Genomic DNA, 17,921 nt, shown 5'->3' on the forward strand with positions numbered 1-17,921 from the left:
AAGTAAGCAGGTGGTCGGCCTCACAGATGAAAGCACCTTGTCCCCTTCATCAGAAGGAAGAAGCTGGAACCGATCCCACAAAACTGGTTTGCCACAGGCCACCTCTCGCTCGCTAACTGTATCCACGGCACACGGAATAGCACTCCTGTTCCAACCAATTTTATCTGCAAAGTGCCTTGCCTAGGCCTCATAGGAGGCCTTAGAATGTTCCAGCGGTTCCAGAGCAACTGGACCGACCAGGCTGCAGACCACTTGGAACAGCCTCCTGGGACAGCACTTTGCGGACGTGATAGAGTGAGCATAATACTCCTTTTTTGCTGCCTCTATCGCCACATGATAGGCTGAAGATATAGCTCTAGCCAGTGCCTGATCGTCTTTGGATCAAGACTTCCACCACCGGCGCTCTAGCCATCTTGCCTCCTGTTTCAGAGCGCGCAACCATGGATTGAACTATGGTGCAGTTCGAACCCTGTTCAGGGCGAGAGGGCGTTTTGGAGCCACCCGATCTAATGCCTCAGTGGTTGCGGCATTCCACCAGGGTCTTGAACAAGTGGCCGTTTGCATGCTCCAGAGAATCCCCAACTGCGTTCAGGAATCCATTCGGATCCATAAGATGCCTGGGGCAGACCATTTTAATAGGTCCTCCACCCCTGCGGAGGGGTTGTGGAACTGAGAAGTCCAACATCACCAGATAGTGATCTGACCACGACAAGGGGGTGGTGGATATACTCCCGACATCCAGATCACTCCTCACTTCTCCAGAAACAAACACAAGGTCTAGCGCATGACCAGCTACATGGGTGGGCCCAGCTGAAATAGGGTGCAGCTCCCAGGAAGCCATGGTCTCCATAAAGTCCCGAGGTGCTCCCATGAGGATGGCCTCTGAATGTACACTGAAGTCCCCCAACACCAATAAGTTAGGGGACTGCACACGCACATCAGAGACCACCTCAAGCACCTCGGCCAGGGAGTCAGTCGTGCAGCGGGGTGGGCGGCACGCTAGCAGAATCCCCAGACTGCCCTTCGGGCCCAACCTCCAATACATGCACTCAGCAACCCTAGTCTCCTGGAGAGGGGGTCTGGTGAAAACCAAGGACTCCCAGAAGATAACAGCCATTCCCCCTCCCCAATCCCCAGCCCTCGGCTGCTGTGAGTACGAAAATTCGGCTGAGCACATGACTGCAAGAGTTGGAGCAGCGGCCTCAGCCAGCCAGGTCTCCATAACGCATGCCAGGTTTGCATCCTGATCCCGGATCATGTTATGGATGACAGATGTTTTCTGGGTAACAGACCTGGCATTGCAGAGCAGCAACTGAAGGCCAGAAGGTGGAGTCTGGATAGGCCCTGAACAGGGGACAGATATTACACCTTGTTCCCCTTATCTGGCATGGCCAGGTAACTTCCTACTCTGCACCCTCTTTTCTATAGTGTGTGTGTGTGTGTGTGTGTGTGTATGGTTTGGTCCAATTAAGGGACAATATTCACTGGGAGACCAGGAACTTTTCTGCACCCTTTCCCTAGTCAAGTAGTGGGAAGAATTGATCTCAAGAATTTGCCTTGGCAACAAGTAATTATTTTGGCTTTATCCCAGAGTAATCTTTCCAGCTGTTTCTGGATAATAGCAGGACAGGAAAGGAGTGCACTCTAGATGCCAGAAATTGGAGGGTGTGTGCTCTAGGCACAAGTAACCCATCCTACCATCCCTTTTTGTTATCACAACTGTGCGCCAGGATGAGCCTGATCAGACCACTCACTGCTAGGAGAAGCCTCCATGAAATCTGTTCTTTCCTCTCCACTCTTGCAAAGCTCACCTCATCCCTTTCTTTTCCTCTCCCAGGAGTGCTAGGGCTCCTCATTTGCCTAGCCCCAACCTTCTTCCTACCTTTGTACTCAGAAGCCCAGCCCAGATCAGCCCAAATGTTATACACGTCTGCAGCCTTGCTCACACACTGTAGTCCTTGGTCCAGCTACCAAGAGATCTAAGCTAATTTCCTCACAACCTGATTCACTCTGAATTCATTGATTGCTCTGCATGGTTTGACTATTTATAACAAATGCTCTACCAAGTTACTTTCCCTAATTAATGAGTACACATTTTAGATTGCTGTGTGTTTAATAATTCCCCTGCTTTGAAGAAGCCTGGTGTGTGTGTGCATGTGTGTGAATCTTTGAGTCCCCTCCTGCTAAGACGCACTACTGCCAATGTCGAAAAGGTCCCTTAACAAATGCATGTCTTGAGGACAAGTGCAAGTTTGTACACATGTCTAGAGAAGCACAATAAGAAACACTGTTGATCTTAGCATGTTGTCTCAGCCCCAGTTCCATGGCAGAGTTTGCTGTGCCTGGCTCCTCTGTCAATTTTGCTGCCATTTCTGTCAATGTATTTCCAAGAAGGATCAGCATTTTGTTACCAATCCTCCTTCAGATCTTTCTTCAATTGCTTCAATTGCATTTCTGTTTCTTTTCCCACATTTCAATTTGCTCCTTTTCGCGGTGCTCTTTGGGGTATTAGTTAGCTTCTGTGCCACACTACCTTTGCTTTCAGAGCCCTCAAGTGTGGTCTGGCCCTGCTGCAAGAAATAAGAGTGGAGACTTCTCTCCTGACTCTGTGCTGCATTTCTTGCTTTTCTCTTCTGCTTTTTTCTCAGATTCATGTACAGTTGCTAGCTGTTTATGCATTTAATCACTCTGTGTGTCCTGCTCCAACTAGTTTCAGTTCTTTGCTATGCAAAACACAGAGTTGATTACAATAGAGAAGTCAAGCAAGCGAAAGTCAAGCCCAGTTTTACTGGGCAAATATGGATTTTCTAGAGAGTAGCCAAGGTCAAACATACAGACAAGCAGAATCAAAGTCCAGAAGGCAGCATCAGGCCGGAGTCCAAAGGTCAATAACAAACATGAGTCAAGATCAAGGAAACAAGATACCAACCATGAGGAGCTGAAGAAATGGCTTTCTTTTTTTCAGCAAAGGCTAGGCTGATAACGCAGGCTTATATTACCAAAGCCTCCTGAGCCCCACCCAAGGCTGCAGTCCATGACATGCTTTGCTCCTGTGGAGTTCCCGCATCTTGAAAAGTCCTTCTTTGGAGTTGAGTACTTCTTCTTAAATGAGCCCTGCTGATCTGCCTTTTAAGGTGACGATGCCCTCTGGGACTTGCGGGTCACTCGGCCTCTGAAACAGAACTCCCTTCTTCCTGTGGGGATGGACCCATGGCCCTCTCCCCCGAGGGCCCAGGCTCCCCCAGGTCTCCTGATATGGGTGGTTCCATGGCATCATCCATCTCTGGGAGCTCTAGCTCCTTGGAGGAGGAGTCCTCCAGCAGGGGCATGACACTGTGTGCATCTCTACACCAGCCTAAAATCCCACATTTAAAACAGGGCTTTTGGCTTCCATTTTAAATGCAGGATCACGTCAGACTCCTTTTACATGCGCTTCCCCCCCGCCTTTCCCTCTTATCGGAGTCTTTTCTTATCTGGTTTTCCTCTTTTCATGGAAGGAACTCAAGCAGAACTAAAGCCCTGTAATTTGATACGTCATAGAATCACAGAACAGTAGGGTTGGAAGGGGCCTATAAGCTCATCGAGTCCAACCCCCTGCTCAATGTGGGAATCCAAGTCAAAGCATCCCTGACAGCTGTCCAGCTTCATTCTGAATGCCTCCAGTGTGGGAGAGCCCACCACCTCCCTAGGTCATTGGTTCCATTATCGTATTGCTCCAACAGTCAGAAGGTTTTTCCTGATGTTCAGCCGGAATCTGGCTTCCTGTCACTTGAGCCCATTATTCTGTGTCCTGCACTCCGGGATGATCGAGAAGAGATCCTGTCCTTTCTCTCTGTGACAACCTTTCAAGTACTTGAAGAGTGCTACCCTATCTCCTCTCAGTCTTCTCTGCTCAAGGCTAAACATGCCCAGTTCTTTCAGTCTCTCCTCACAGGACTTTATTTCCAGTCCCCTGATCATCTTTGTTGCCCTCCTCATTATCTCCTGTCATTATGTCTAATCTTTTAAAAACTGGAATAAAGGTCATTTAATGCAGGAGACCCTCTGGAGGCTGATGACGTCATCTAAAGGACCCGCTAACTTCCATGAGTAACCAATCTCAATAGCGAGATAAAAGCTCCATGTGAAGAAGCCTTGTGAACCAAGGAGCTTACAAGCCAGATGTCCATTTTGTGCAGTTACTAGCCCCCACCCCAAAGCCTCTCCACTAACAGAGGCTGTCCCCCTTTTTGCTACAGCAATCAAACACATAGCCCAAAATATTTGTCTCAACCCAAAAATTAAAGGCATCAAAAATTAAAGGCATCACACATCTGGTCAACATTTTTGCAGATATTTTGCCATTCATTTCAAACCTGGAAGAAGCTATCCCTGCCGTCAAAGAAATATTAGCTGACTTCCAAACATACACTGGCCTCAACATCAGACACTCCTGACTAACATATCTGGGCATTATGGCTCCTAAGGATCTCCAGCAGCTTGCCCCAGGAAATAATGCACCTGTAATAAAGTGAACAGACTGAAGCAGTAGTCTAACATGAAAGTGTCCATGCTAAGCAAACTGGCCTCTACAAAAATGATTCTTTACAGACTGCTTTTTCTGTTTCACAAGAAACCAATTCTCCCAGGGGAAAATAAAACTTAAAATGGCAATGCCTCCTGGAATAATGGGGGCGGGGGGGGGGGAGAGAGAGAGGAATCCAGGCTGGTAAAACTGGCACAATACAGGAGCCAGACAAAAGGTGGACTGGCTGTACCCAATTTAAGAATCTAATTCACTGCATTCAAAATTAAACAACTTTCCATGAGGCCATGCTCAGAACCTGGAAGCCATGGGTCAAATTGTAATACCCCCCTTCCCCTTTTTTTCTATCCTTGACTACCCAAACTTTGCTGGGACAGCCCAGCCAGCCCAGTATGTTGGCTGGAAAGAAAAGGGCATACTCCAAATCAAAGTTGTTTTTTATAAAGGGACTACCTATATCTCCCAATGATCTAGAAGGTCAATTAGAATAAAGCCTTCGTGGCTACAAAACACCAGATAACTAGTTTTGCCAAAATCCCTAGCCAGACTAAAAGGGAAAAAAACCCTAGATCACGCAGTGTTTGAAAATCTTTGCTTGAAGTATGTGAACTCTGAGAGTCTCCATGCAATTGGCTCATAGATGGGAGCTATGGGGCCTTGCCTGGGTTAACAATAACTTGGGAATCATGACATTTACAGAGCTATCTCAGTTCAGATTAGAGAAGCCTTTCTAAAACTAATTCACCATTGCCATCTACTTGCAACCAAATTCCATATTTCCAACATCATCATCACCCTTATGTAGCCCATTGTGACCAATTTAAAAGACACTTCTCAGATACAGTCAATCACATCCATGCTGACTTGGATGCTAAGTTGATACACGCCTGCTGGATGTAACTTTGGCCCCTGCTTGTCCAGTTATAATGGAAACTTTTCAATTCATACACCAAGGATGTGGACAGGATCTGCGGAGAACTGAGGCCGATCACTTGTGTATTGGAGCCTTGCCCTTCCTGGCTTATAAGCATGATGGGGCCAGACTGGCTGAGTGGATAAGGGTAGTGGTGAACCAAGGTGCGATTCCATCTTGCCTAAAGGAGTCAGTGATAAGACTCCAGGGCGAAGTGGTCGAGAGTTTGGGGCTTCAGTGCCACCAGTAGGCTGATTACTGCTGGTTACAGGGGGCACGTGTCTCCCTTGTTACAACAGCTTCACCGGCAACGAGTCTGCTTCTGGGCAGAATTCAAAGTGCTGGTTATGATCAATAAAATCCTATACGACTTGGGACCAGGATACCTGAAAGACTGCCTTCTCCCATATGAGCCTGCCTGAGTTTTATGATCTTCGGGGGGAGGGGGGGGGGAGATTACTACCATCAGAGGTATATTGGGGGGGGAAGCGAGAGAGGGTCTTCTCGGTGGCTGCTCCCAGTCTCTGGAACTCCCTCTGAAGGGAGGCTCGGTTGACTTCCTGTCTGCTGTCCTTCCACCAGCAGGGAAAGAAGTTATCATTCCAGCAGGCCTTTGGCACATAAGCTGGTCTGATGGGTTGGGTGCTGTTTTTATTCTTATTGTCATGCTTTTTAATTGTGTTTTTAATGTTTTTTTTATTTTTTAACTGAGTTTTTATTTTAAATGTTCACTCTTGTTAGCTGTCTTGAGCACCACTTTCTTGGCAGAAAGGCAGGGTATAAATAAATTCAAATAAATGCATAAAATTACATTGGACTCTCTGTCTTCAAAGGTCAGAATGATTGCAGTCTTCCTAGTGGCTGCAAGGCTCAAACAGCAATGCACTGGAGCATAAGAATGTAAGAAGAGCCCTGCTGGATCAGACCAAGGGTCCACCTAGTCCACCATTTCTGTTCACACAGTGGCCAGCCAGATGCCTGTGGGAAACCAATAAGGAGGACATAAGTGCAACAGCACCCTCCTGCCCATGTTCCCCAGCAACTGGTGTACATAGGGCATGCTGGCTCTGATACTGGGAATCGCACACAGCCATCAGGACTAGCAGCCATGGACAGCCTTATCCTCCATGAATTTCTCCAATCCCCTTTTAAAGCCATCCAAATTGGTTGTGATTACAACCTCTTATGGAAACGAATTCCACAGTTTAACACCACGCTGAGACGTACTTCCTTTTACCTGTCCTGAACCTCTAGGGATGCCGCGGATATCTGGGGCGGGATGTGTGTGTGTGGAGTCCAACAGACATCCACCTGCTCGGCCCCCCAGATGCGAGTCAGTGTGCCCTCCGGCCCTATTCAGAGCAGGGCACAAGCTGCAGGCCAGTCTGCATGCACCTGGCAAGGGGTGTGTGGCTGCTCACTCCCTCGCCATAAATGGTCTAAATAGAGCATTTAGGCCTGTAATGTTGCATAAATTAGCTTATTTACGGCCACCATTTATGTAAAAAGCCCCTGTGTATAAAAGAACGAGCCACCATTTTCCACAAAATGGTGGCTTGGTGAGGGAGCGGGGGGCCACATGCCGCTGGCCGGGTGCCCATGGACTGGCTGGCAGCTCGCACCCTGTGGCGAACAAGGTCAGGTGGCCAGCAGGGGGTCCGGCAAATGGTGCACGAGGCAGCCCCATGTCAGCTCGCCTATCCCTATGAACCTCCCAACAATCAGCTTCATGGGCTGACCCCATTGGTTCTCATATTATGAGAAAGAGAGGAAAATGTCCCCCTCTCCGCTTTCTCTACCCCAGGCATAATTTTGTACACCTCTATCACGTCTCCCCTTACTTGACTTCCTTCTAGGCTAAACAGTCTTAGATGTGGTAACTTTTCCTCATAGGGGAGTTGCTCCAGCCAAGGTCATGTTTGTTGCCCTTTTCTGCCCTGGAAATCTTCTGCTAGGCTCTCATCAAGATGATGGAGAAAACTGCCCTCTGCAAGAAACTCAGACGGAGGACCATAAATGGAACTAAAAATGGGACGGTTCTGCAGACATTTGTTACCTTCATTAACGAGCAGTCACCACCCCAACTGCACATCTCCAGTCCTGGCATGATCTAGCCTAGGGATTATACAGTTTCATCCCTTACTATGCTTATAGTTGTCTCACTGCACTGTGTTCAGTCCTCAATCTGTAAATGTTATTATTTTACTTTAACAAAAATGTTCTTAAAATGGGTGAGCAAACGGAGATTTAATCCAGACAAGACAGGTGTTTATGGTCCGCCAGAAAGCCGGTCCTGGAATGGGCATTCAGCCTGCTCTGGGCAGGGGAGTGCTCCCTCCAAAAGTCTGGTTTTGCAGTCTGGGAGTGCTTCTGAATCCAGAACTGTTCCTGGAGGGGCAGGTTGCAGGTACAGCCAAGAGTGCCTTTGCCCAGCTTTCTGAAGAAGGTAGATCTGACCACTGTCACACTTGCTTTGATTACATCCAAGTTGGATAAATGCAACATGGTCTATGTTGGGCTACCTTTCAAAAATGCTCAGAAGTTACAGCTGGCACAGATTAGGCTGCTACTTGAACATATTCCTCAACTTGTGTTTATTTCCAGTATGTTTCTGAGCCAAATTCAAAGTGCTGGTTGCTGCCTTTAAAACCCTGTACAATTTGGGCCTGGGGTATCTACTGGGGTGTCTGCTCCTGCCCTCCTGTTAAGGTCATCTGGAGAGGCTCTGCTCCAAGTTCCACCACCGTCTGACATTGGAGGGTACACGGGACAAGGAACTCTCAGTGGTGACATTCTAGAACTCCCTTTCTCTTGTCTGGCCCCTTCTCTTTCAATGTTTTTCAAAAGGGCAGTGAAAATACAGTCAGGGCCAGAAATATTGGAACAAGGATAACTGTTTTGGCAGTTGGCTTCTGTACACCACCACAGTGAAGCTGAAAGGAAACCCACCCAGATGGGAGTGAAGTCAGGACTTTCAGCTGTAATTCAAGGGGTTTGACAAAAGTGGGGCACTACCCATTCAGGAAGGACAGCCAGTGGCATACACTCTGTTTAGTTTTTTTCTGTTATATTCATTAGGATTTCTGAATTTCAATGTGTGTAAGTTGCTTCGAGGCTGCTTTTTGCGGTGGGAAGCGACACAGACATTTAGTAAATAACAACAGGTTCTCCTTCCCAAGGAGCTCAGCCAGATGCTTACCATGTGCTTTGCTTCTCCTTCCCTCCCAAGGAGTTTTTGAGGGAGTGTAGATTTGGGGTGAGTAGTCTGGTGTTGCTCTGCATCAAGCAATGATTTCCTGTGTGCTGGCTTCCTTTATCCCCAGTAATATCTGTTTATCCTTCACATTTGTATATCAATAGTTCATGATAAACGCATTGCCTGGAACTTCCCACTACTCAGGGCAGGGGAGCATACAACATCAGAATGCATAGGTTTACATACCACCTTAAGGACTCTGAAAAGTCAGAACCCACCTTCTTGATCTTCTTGATGTCACTGTCATCATCACTTGGTACATTGGTCTGATTGGACTGGATGCGTTCATTGTCTTTAAGTAAGGCAGCAATCTAGGGGAACACAGAAAACAGATAGGTAAAGAAAAGGGACTGACATGCTGACAAACTAACCTCATGCCCAAGGCCACAGTGATGAACAATGTCCAGGAAGTGAAAATAAATGCACATGATACACCCCCAGTGGTATATATGGAACAGAAAGCAACTCCAGGGTGTAGATTCCATCACAAACCAATAATAAATCCACACTGCTCTTATGCAAAGAGGACTTTGCCACTTTCTTCCATGTAAGAACATGAAGCAATAGACAGTGGGCTCCTTCACACGGAGCTTTTAAAACATGCTTGTGATTGGTCCCTCAATGGAAGTTTGCAGGTCCTTTACATGACGTCATCAACCTCCAGAGCATCTCCCGCCTCCCAGCTGAGCTGAGCAGAGCAGAGCAAGCTGCTCCAGCTGGTCCAGGGGCTACAGAAGCAAGCAAGCTCCCAGAGAGCGAGCAAACAGGGGGAGCAAGCAGGAGTTGGCCAGGGGAGTTGCAGTGGTAGAAGAGACAAAGGAGACAGAGGACAAGAGGGAAGTGGGCTGCAGGAAGCCCAGGGGGCTGCCCTTTATCCTTCTGAGTGGCTGTGAGCTCACCAGATGCTTCTGAGAGCTCCAACTGAATTGGGGGTGTGTGGCCTAAGTACCCCCAGCAGCTGAGTGGGCAGGAAGCTTCAGTCTGTTTCCCGCCTCCCAGCTGAGCAGAGCAGAGCCGAACAAGCTGCTCCACCTGGTCCATGGACTACAGAAGCAAGCAAGCTCCCAGAGAGCAAGCTCCCAGAGCGAGCGGACAGTGGGAGCAAACAGGAGTTGGCCAGGGGAGTTCAGCAGGGGAGGTCAAGGGGGAGGCCCCTAACATTTTTTTAATTTTTTTTTATTTTATTTTCATTTTTTAACTAACTTTTTTTCATTTATTTGTCTTGTAACACACACTTCCACACCAATGGAACTCTGCTTTTAACCTCTACTGAGTGGAGGAGCAGGCACAGGCTAGTCTAGAACAATCACAAAGCTAGACACAAAAAGGGAAAAGAGGCTATGGAAGGACAAGACTCTCCAGTGGTGGTGACCTGCAAGGTGGGTGCAATGTTTGTTTTCTTGCCTGAGAACAACATGGCCTACACCTGCAACAACTTCAAGTTGATCACGCTGCTGGAAGAAAACGTAAGTGGACTGGAGCGGCGACTGTCGACCCTCCGGGGAATAAGAGAACACGAAGAGTTCTTGGACAGAATGGGGGAACTACAGCCGCAAAGGGAAGACCAGAAGCTTAGAAGAACAACAGCAAGCTGAGGCAGTGGGAAATGCTGAGGTGAAAATGGAGTAGGGGATACTCCTTGGAAAGGGGTGACAGGAGAAGAAGAACTAGATGCCACTCTGCACCAGTGGAAGTAGTGGAGCTGTGGAACTGATTCCACGTACTTGCGGATGAGACTGGAGGACAGCCTGCAGAGGAAGAATCACAGGGGAACCTACACGAGAGTGAGCAAGAGGCTGAAGGTCAGTCAAACAGAGGCGATGAAACCCAGGCCTACAACAAGAAGAGAAGAGTGGTAGTGGTGGGAGACTCCTTGCTGCGTGGGATTGAGACCCAAGTATGTTGCGAAGACCCGTGGACTCGCCAGGTATGTTGTCTCCCGGGAGGACGGACTAGAGACGTGACTGAAAGGTTGCCTGCACTCATAAAGCCCACTGACAGGTATCCCTTTCTTCTCATCCATGTGGGAACAAATGATACCACCAAGCAGAGCTACGAAGAGACTTTGAAGCTTCGGGAAGGAAACTCAAGAACTTTGGGGCCCAGATAGTTTTCTCATCCATCCATCCAGTAGTTAGAAGAGGGATAGAAAGGGAATGAAAAATACTACAGGTGAATGACTAGCTATGAAGGTGGTGCCGACGAGAGAGATTTGGATTCTGGGACCACGGGCTATACTTCCTGGAAGATGGACTGTTGGCAAGGGACGGGCTGCACCTCACAAAGGCTGGGAAGAATGTGTTTGGCCACAGCATGAAGAACTTCATCAGGAGGGCTTTAAACTGAATCCTACGGGGAAGGGAGATGTAATGTTCGGGGTAACAATGGACATAGGCGCATGCACTGCAACGGAGAGAACAGCTCTGATAGTACCCAATAATAGTCTTCAGACACATGTAGGAAGAAAGCCAAACTATGAAGCACATGGTCTTCGATGTCTATATACTAATGCCCAGAGTATGGGAAACAAACGGAACAAACTTGAACTCTTAATGCAGGAGGGAAATTATGACTTGATAGGTAGTCATCCCCTACTGAGCCTTGGTGGGATGACTCTCATGACTGGAATACAGCAATTGAAGGATATAACTTGTTCAAAAAGAACAGGAGGAACAGAAAGGGAGGTGGGGTTGCACTGTATGTGAAAAATACATATCTCTGCACAGAAATACAGGAGGATGAGCTTGGTAGCCCCATCGAGAGCATCTGGATCAAAATAAATGGAGCAAAGAATAAAAGGAACCTGGTGGTCGGAGTCTACTACCGATCACCCAATCAAGGAGAAGACAAGGATGAAACTTTTGAAAAGCAAATAGCCAGTGTTTCAAGGAGGCATGATGTAGTAGTAATGGGGGACTTCAATTTCCCCGATATTTGTTGGGAGACAAATTCTGCAAAACATGGCCCCTCCAGGAAATTCCTGACTTGTGTGGCGGATAACTTCCTCCTACAAAAAGTAGAGGTAGGAACTAGAGGAACAGCTATCCTTGACTTTATCCTACCGACAGAGATGACTTGGTGGGTAAACAGCAGTTACAGGAACTCTGGGGGAAAGCGCCCTTGTTAAATTTGAGTTCTTGGTTCTAAGGGAAGCAAAAGCCAAGTGTAGTCAAATTCGTACCCTGGATTTTAGGAAAGCTGATTTTAATAAACTCAGAACAATGATCAGTAAGGTCCCATGGCAAGCGACGCTAATGAGAAAAGGAGTCCAAGATGGGTGGGAGCTTTTAAAAAAGGAAATTCTCAAGGCACAATTACAAACAATTCCAATAAGAAGAAAATATGAAAGACAACAGAAGAAGCCAATGTGGCTTCACAAAAAAGCTTAAGGATGACCTGAAAACAAAAAAGGACACATATAGGAAGTGGAAAGAAGGCCAAGCAACAATGGAAGAGTACAGGCAGGTAGCACAGAATTGCAGGGATGGTGTGAGGAAGGCTAAAGCTGAGAACGAGCTGAGGTCAGCGAGGGATGCTAAAAACAACAAAAAGGCTTTCTTCAGCTACATGCATAGTAAAAGGCAGAGGAAAGAAATGGTGGTTCAGCTATTAAATAAGGATGGCAAAATGATAACAGATGACAAAGAAAAGGCAGAGGTGCTCAATTCCTACTTTGGCTCAGTCTTCTCCCAAAAGAGGGTCTATGACTCCCCTGGCAAAGGCGAAGTACAGGCTGAAGGGGCAGGATTGCCGCTTGAGATCAATAGGCATATGGTCAAGGAAAACCTAATTACTTTGAATGAGTTCAGTTCTCCAGGGCCAGATGAACTGCATCCTAGAGTAATAAAGGAGCTGGCAGAAGAACTCTCAGAACCGCTGTCTGTTCTCTTTGAGAAATCATGGAGGACGGGGGAAGTGCCAGATGACTGGAGGAGGGCTAATGTTGTCTCTATCTTCAAAAAGGGTAAAAAGGAAGAACCTGGGAACTACATACCAGTCAGTCTGACATCAATCCCTGGGAAAATTCTGGAGCAGATGATAAAGCAATCCATCTGGAAGCACCTTGACAACAATGCCGTGATTACTCGAAGCCAATATGGATTTGTCAAAAACAAGTCCTGCCAGACAAATCTGATCTCATTTTTTGATCAAGTCACCTCCCTTTTGGACCGTGGGAATGCTGTGGACATCATATACCTCGACTTCAGCAAAGCTTTCAACAAAGTGTCCCATGATATCCTGATGAGCAAACTAGCTCAAAGTGGGCTAGAAGAAACAACGATCCGGTGGATCCACAGTTGGCTACAGAATCGGACTCAAAGAGTGCTTATCAATGGGACCTTCTCAAACTGGGGAGAGGTAACGAGTGGGGTACCGCAGGGCTCAGTCCTGGGCCCAGGGCTCTTCAACATTTGTATGAATGGCTTGGAGAAGGAGGTGCAGGGAATGCTGATCAAATTTGCAGATGACACAAAATTGGGCAGGATAGCTAATACTTTGGAAGACAGAAACAAAATTCAAAGTGATCTGGATAGACTGGAGCGCTGGGCAGAAAACAACAGAATGACATTTAATAGGGATAAATGCCAAGTTCTGCACCTAGGAAAAACAAACCAAATGCACAGCTACAAGATGGGGGATACGTGGCTCAACCACACTACAAGCGAGAAGAATCTTGGAATTGTTGTCGATCACAAGCTGAATATGAGCCAACAAGGTGATGTGGCTGCAAAAAAGGCAAATGCTCTTTTGGGCTGCATGAATAGAAGCATAGCTTCCAAATCCCAGGAAGTACTAGTTCCCCTCTACTCAGCACTGGTTAGGCCTCATCTGGAGTACTGTGTCCAGTTCTGGGCACCACACTTTAAGAAGGATGCAGACAAGCTGGAGAGGGTTCAGAGGAGGGCAACAAAGATGATCAGGGGACTGGAAACAAAGCCTTATGAAGAGAGACTGAAAGAACTGGGCATGTTTAGTCTTGAGAAGAGAAGACTGAGGGGAGATAGGATAGTGCTCTTCAAGTACTTTAAAGGTTGTCACAGAGAAGGAGGCCAGGATCTCTTCTTGATCATCCCAGAGTGCACGACACGGAATAATGGGCTCAAATTACAGGAAGCCAGATTCCGGCTGAACATCAGGAAAAATGTCCTGACTGTTAGAGCAATAACACAAGGGAACCAATTACCTAGGGCGGTGGTGGGCTCTCCCATACTGGAGGCGTTCAAGACGAGGCTGGACAGCCACCTGTCAGGGATGCTCTGACTTGGATTCCTGCATTGAGCAGGGGATTGGACTCAATGGCCTTGTAGGCGCCTTCCAACCCTACTATTCTATGATTCTATGATCTCGCACCTTTGGACTTTTATCCTGCCCTTTAAAAGATCAAAATAATGCAGTATTTAAATGTAAATCCGCTTTAGTGGCCATGTGAAACTGCTATAACCACAGTACCATGAGGTAAATATAGGGTGGCTCCAAATAATAAACTATTCCATCATGGAAGAAGGGAAGATACGCTGGGCTAGTCTGCCCCCCCCCCCTTTCCTCTGCCTAAGCTACCTTGCAGGATTGTTCTATAATGGAAGGAAACATGTATGCTGCTATGAGCTCTTTGGAGGAAAGGCAGGATAAACATTTAATATGGAGTTGATCTTACATATTCTGGGTGGTCCTTTCTGACTGGGTAGATTGGGGTGCCCTCTCTGCTACCTCAGTGGAGTCAGCAGGATGAGGAGAAAGAGAAAAGCATAGCAAATTCTGTCAAAGCATCTCCCCTCTCAGCATCCCCCCCCGCTCCCCCCAATTCCTAGACCAAGCAGAGAGAGGTGGCAAACTCTGAGGAGGTGGCAAAGAAGCTGTGAGAACTTGCTGAGAAAGACAGCTCCCAAAAAACAGCCCATGTCAGCCTGTATGAGGGAGCTGATCTTAATCCCGCAAAGAATCTGGAAGCAGAAGCCCTGGTAAATTGCAGTATAAAAAGCCCGGTATGAACGAGCCCAGTGGCTGTTGTATTGGTGCCACAATATAGGGAATACAAAAGTGGCAAAATGTGATATTTTACTGGGCCTGCTGGTAAGAGTAGTTTTTGAGTTTTGCAAGTCTCCTATGCCTGATGAAGAGAACCATTCAATGAAATGGTTCTAACAAAGTTCCTAAGGGCCAATCATCAAATTATGGAGGAATCCATGAGATAAGATCCACAAGCCCCTCTCCTCAGCTCCTCTCCATTTTAGCCAACTATGGCCCTATAGCCTTGTAAAAACTGTGGATGTGGGAGCCCCCCTGTAATTTGAACTCTACTAAGGGCTAATGTCAATGCAATGAATATGAACTTGAGCACACTCCGGGAGAGAGCGGAGGACAGGAAGGCCTGGCTTAACGACTGAACAAGAAGGGCTAATGTAGACAAAACCTGTTTTGCATTGCACATACCACCAGCATTCCTCCATTTGTCTTTCTACTCTTGTACTTTTTGACGTGCCAAAGAGTGTTCAAACTACCGCACCATTGCGCTCATTTCCCATGCCAGCAAGGTGATGCTCAAAATCCTACAAGCTAGGCTTCAGCAGTGTGCGAACCGAGAACTACCGGAAGTACAAGCTGGGTTTCGAAGAGGCAGAGGAACTAGAGATCAAATCGCCAACGTTCGCTGCGTCATGGAGAAAGCAAGAGAATTCCAGAAAAGCGTCTATTTCTGCTTCATTGACATTGACTTGAAGGCTCGCGTAGTATTTTGTGTTCTTTAAGCTGGCCTAACAGAGGCGTTCCAGCGCTGTGGATTTGAAAAGCACGGTCACCTTCCGGGGGCAAAAGGGGCGTCTCTCCCAGCTGTTCCTCAGATCAGCAGGAGAGGCCGCGCGGGCCGATGCTGCAGGCCCGTGGCTGCGAGCGCAGGCCGGGCGGGAGCGGAGGGCCGGAGGGCCGGTCCTCGGCGGCTCAGCGCGCGAGCCCGACAGGAGGGAGCCTGAGCGCCCGCCGGCGGGGGCATGCGGGAGCGGCGGGGCGCCCCGAGGCAGAAGGGCCAGCGCGCCGCGCAACGCCCGCCGCCAAGCAGGAGCTGCGGCGTGCGGCGGGCGCTCGGGCCCGGGGAACCACGCAGCGCCCCACCAGCGGCCTCTGCGAGCGCGGCGCGCCGCTCCCCCCACGCCGCGGAGCTCCGCCGAGCGCGCTGGCGCTGCTCCTGGCCGCCAGCGGCAGCCCGCGCCCCTGGGGCCGCACAGCTCCGAGCGCCCGGCCGCTGCTCCGCGGGCCGCTCCGCGCACCCGCCGAGGGGGCGGGAGACGCGCGGGCCGGGCGCCTGTCGCTTCTCGGCCGGCCGCCCCCCGGCTGCGGCCGGGCCCGCCCGAGCGAGGCGGAGAAGCCGCCTGCCTCGGCCTCCGCTCAGCCTGCCCGCGGCCGCCCCGCCCGGGACGGCGGCTGCCCTCTGCGGAACGGGCGCGGAGCCCCGAGGCGCGGGCGGCGGCGGCCGGCCTCGCAGGGGCGGCAGAGCAAGGGCCCCGGCGCCGCCTCTGCCCTCCCAGGGGCGAGGCCTGGGAGGGGCCTGCCGAGGGCGCGCAGCCCTCCGCGAGCCGGACTGGGCCCCAGCGCGGGCCGGATGAGCCGGGGGCCCCTCTGCTTGGAAGGCTTGGGGCGCTGGCGCCGGTGGCTCGCTGGGAGCACGCGGGGGCGGGGGCGGCCCTCTCGGGCGGCTGGCTTGGGGGCAACGGAGGGCAGCAAAGGCCTGACTTGTGGCTACTGTAGTTTTGCTCCCTGCGAGGCGCTTGTGGGATTTTCTGCCTCAGGAGCTAAAATAACGTGACAGACCCTGGCGACGGGGCGGCGGGCGAGAGACCATTTGCTCCTCCACCTCAGGCAGCAAGAGCTCCAGGGACAGCCCTAGTGGTAACATCTCTACGCTGTGCAAATGCTGTGGATATTTTGATGAAGATGAGCGGGGAAACCATTGCTTTAAATATTAACATAATTCAATAGACATATATCAAAGATATAAAAAGAAATCTAGGCTAGAGATGAACAAGGAAACAACACTGATAAAGCTAATGAACAAGCAGGGCCGTGCAACTAAATGTTGCTTGTGTGCTTGGGGGCAGGGCAGGAGACTTCGTAGCTCCCCTTTCTCAGGTGAGCCAGCTGCTGAGCGTGGGGAAGCCTTCCCTGAGAAAAGTCGATGCCCCCAGCCAGCCCAGCGCAGGTCTTCCAGGGTACTAGTCAACCTCCTGCCTGAGAAGGGACCACTTTGAAGGGTATAATGGTGTGTGGAGGGGGGAGGGGCTAGGCGGCAGTCCAACAGTCTTCCCTGGTCTGCATGAATGCACAATCTGTATGCCCCTATTGCTGGGGCTTCTTGCCCCCTCTTTCTTTAAAAAAAATTACTTCTGCAAAGTTTGGGGTCACCCAGAGTCTGCTGGTACCCCCTTCTTGTATGTGGATGGTGTAATTCTAGCTACATAAGCATTGGCACTCATCCTGTGAAGTTGGGAAACAGAGCAGCACAAACTAAGGTGTTGGAGGTAATTGTGTATGGGGGGTAAAACTCTAGTAGGTCACTACCTTAGGCACAGAAGCCACATAATAAGGCAAGGGAAAGGACCCCTGGGTCAGGATACATGTCCCATGAATTCCTGTCACTCCCTTGCAACATGCTGAATCACAGTCAAGGGCACTTTTCCATCATGCTAAACATGTCTTAAAAACGATAGAATGATCTCAGTACGAATCCAAGGCAAACCATTCAACATCACAGGAATTCAAGTCTATGCCCCAACCACTGAGGCCGAAGAAGCTGAGGTTGATCGGTTCTATGAAGACCCACAAAACCTTCTAGAACTAACACCAAAAAAAGATGTCCTCTTCATAGGGGATTGGAATGCTAAAGTAGGAAATGAAGAAATCACCAGGATAACAGGCAGGCATGGCCTTGGTGTAGAAAATGAAGCAGGACAAAAGCTAATAGAGTTTTGCCAAGGGAACACACTGATCATAGCAAACACTCTTTTCCAACAGCACAAGAGGCGACTCTACACATGGACATCACCAGATGGTCAATATCGAAATCAGATTGATTATGTCCTTTGCAGCCAAAGATGGAGAAGCTCCATACAGTCAGTAAAAACAAGACCTGGAGCTGACTGTGGCTCAGATCATGAGCTGCTTCTTGCAAAATTTCGGCTGAAATTGAAGAACGTAGGGAAAACCACTAAACCATTCAGGTATGACCTAAATCATAC

General features: G+C 49.0%; 1 protein-coding gene across 1 annotated transcript in view; it reads right to left on the reverse strand.

Annotated features, from left to right (window-relative positions):
• The window catches only part of RASGRF1 (Ras protein specific guanine nucleotide releasing factor 1), an 87,112-nt gene extending 71,027 nt beyond the window's left edge, over positions 1–16,085 (reverse strand). Inside the window, exons 1-2 of the mRNA XM_084817690.1 lie at positions 15,127–16,085; positions 8,913–9,005 (exon numbers count right to left, since the gene is read on the reverse strand). Coding sequence (XP_084673816.1) covers positions 8,913–9,005; positions 15,127–15,135 — 102 coding nt within the window. The 5' untranslated portion in view covers positions 15,136–16,085. The remainder of the gene's footprint in view (positions 1–8,912; positions 9,006–15,126) is intronic.
• Positions 16,086–17,921: the final 1,836 nt, after the last annotated feature.

Source organism: Heloderma suspectum, chromosome 11 (assembly GCF_057233095.1).
Source record: "Heloderma suspectum isolate Gila_16-S chromosome 11, 16-S_ref, whole genome shotgun sequence".
Taxonomy (NCBI): domain Eukaryota; kingdom Metazoa; phylum Chordata; class Lepidosauria; order Squamata; family Helodermatidae; genus Heloderma; species Heloderma suspectum.